We start from the raw sequence: 1,898 nt of genomic DNA, 5'->3' as shown, positions 1-1,898 counted from the left end.
TTGTGTTTGAGAGTCATAGTTACGGTGACTCGTGACATTTCTCTGACACACTCCCTGAGTAATCCGCTGATTCCTCTCGTGGTCATATGATTGCAAATGGTAGCCTACATGTTACAGGAAATATTTCCGTCAAGCTCTGACAAAAGGGCCAGATTTGCTTTTCATCGATTAAAAAAATCTCCCAGAGGCATTGTATAACCTACTCTACAAATCGGATAAATCAGTGTGTGGAAACCACTTCACACGGTTTCATAAGTCTGCCCTAATTCCCTGGAAATGGTGAAAGCGTTTAATTGTGTGTGTGTGTGTGGGCGCACATAGGTTCACCGATATTAAAAAGGCAGACGGGGTGCTTTAATCGTCGCTTTGCAGGGCCGTACATAAAAATCTGTTAACAAATTAGCACTGTCCTGGGTTCGTTTTATCGAAAGCTAATTACACCTTGAAACACAAAGTGTTGTCTCTAAACCTTTAGTGAGAACAGCCAATCGAACCAACTATATATTAACTTTGTGTGCTTCTAGTAAAATCACCACAGAAAAATAAAATTCATATAAAAATTTTATTGCAACTCAACAGAGTTGACGCACCATTGTAGGACAAGCAGCATAACATGTAAGTCATTAGTCCATGTTTAACATCAAGAAAATACAAGTTGATCGGAACATTTGCAATACTGTTTGTCTATGCAGACAATAAGTTGACAATATTTGATCGTGCAGTTCTCATCAGTTATATTTTCACCAAAGAGTCTTTCAGTACAAGATTGTAGTGGATGAGCACAACTTGTTCCATCTCCACCCCACCGCGGGTTATCCGTCGAATTGCACTTGAGAAAATACGTGATTTTGTAGTGTAGGCTGTGTGAGGTAATTTACACATAGAGTTCACAACTAACTCCCACATCATTTGAGTAGCTTCCAGCTTGGTTGCTCGGTTAAAGAGTCATCAGTCACCGTTCTGACTCACGTTTCGATACACTTACGCAGCGTTACTGTCTGCGCTGCGACCTGATTGTGCTCCTTCTGTTCTCCGGAACACAGTGTCCATCGCTGTTCTCTACTGTCAGGGTCTCTGATCTCTGCTTCATCTGCCAGCTTCCTCAGCTGAAGTGGCCTGACCCTGGCAGTGGAACATCTCGCCCTGCTCCAGGGTTCACAAACTTGGTCACTTCCTGACCTGTTCGTGTTCGAAAGAATTCCCCAATTAGGGACGTTTAATCACCCATACCGTCACTGCTGCTTCAGATTCAACAGGCACCGACGGCACAGTTTATGGGCAGCGGGGTCAAAGTATCAACTGGGCGACAGCTGTTCCCATTGTTAGTCCTGAGAACTGCGCCTTGTGTTACATGTTTCTCCTCCTCGGTCTCCATTCTCGCCTTCTTCAATGGCAGGAAGTCGGGCTCAACGGCAGTCTTGCCACGGCGTTTCCTGGACTGTCGGTCAGATTTCTCAAGGCAGTTATTCTCTTTGTCGTCCTCCTCTACCTCCTTATCACCGCACTCTACTGTCGGGATATCAGAAGCTGTCGTCGGGGTAGTGTCGATAACCTCGCCTTGGTCTTTGCTTGTGTCCATGGGTTCCTCTGTTGCCAGTTCTTGGACACATGGAACAGTCTGCTCCTCACTCTGTAAGCGGGCTGAATGGTAGATATCCCGGGCAGACCTCATGACCATCGACAGTAACAGGCTTCGGTGGAGCCTTAAACCACCGCGCTGAGTCCGAGATGAGTACAGCTTAGTTATGGATAGAGCCATGATCCGTTTAGCCTCGACATCCATGTCCATTGTTGTTTTGGTTAAAAGGCTACAAGAAGTTCTACAGGAACGAATTGACGGCTTTATTAAGAGTGCCGCTTTGTTTAAATTTAGTCTTACTTTTTGAGAAGAGTTTTCA

The 1,898-nt window shown here is 45.0% G+C and overlaps 1 protein-coding gene across 1 annotated transcript; it reads right to left on the bottom strand.

Annotated features, from left to right (window-relative positions):
- Positions 1–572: 572 nt before the first annotated feature.
- On the bottom strand, positions 573–1,898 carry ier2b (immediate early response 2b). The gene has a single exon (XM_030782013.1). It carries the CDS (start codon positions 1,787–1,789, stop codon positions 1,250–1,252), a length of 540 nt encoding a protein of 179 aa, XP_030637873.1. The 5' UTR covers positions 1,790–1,898; the 3' UTR covers positions 573–1,249.

Source organism: Chanos chanos, chromosome 8, assembly GCF_902362185.1.
Source record: "Chanos chanos chromosome 8, fChaCha1.1, whole genome shotgun sequence".
Lineage (NCBI taxonomy): Eukaryota > Metazoa > Chordata > Actinopteri > Gonorynchiformes > Chanidae > Chanos > Chanos chanos.
Note: the sequence above shows the minus strand (reverse complement) of the source record. Positions and strands in the feature narration are given on the sequence as shown.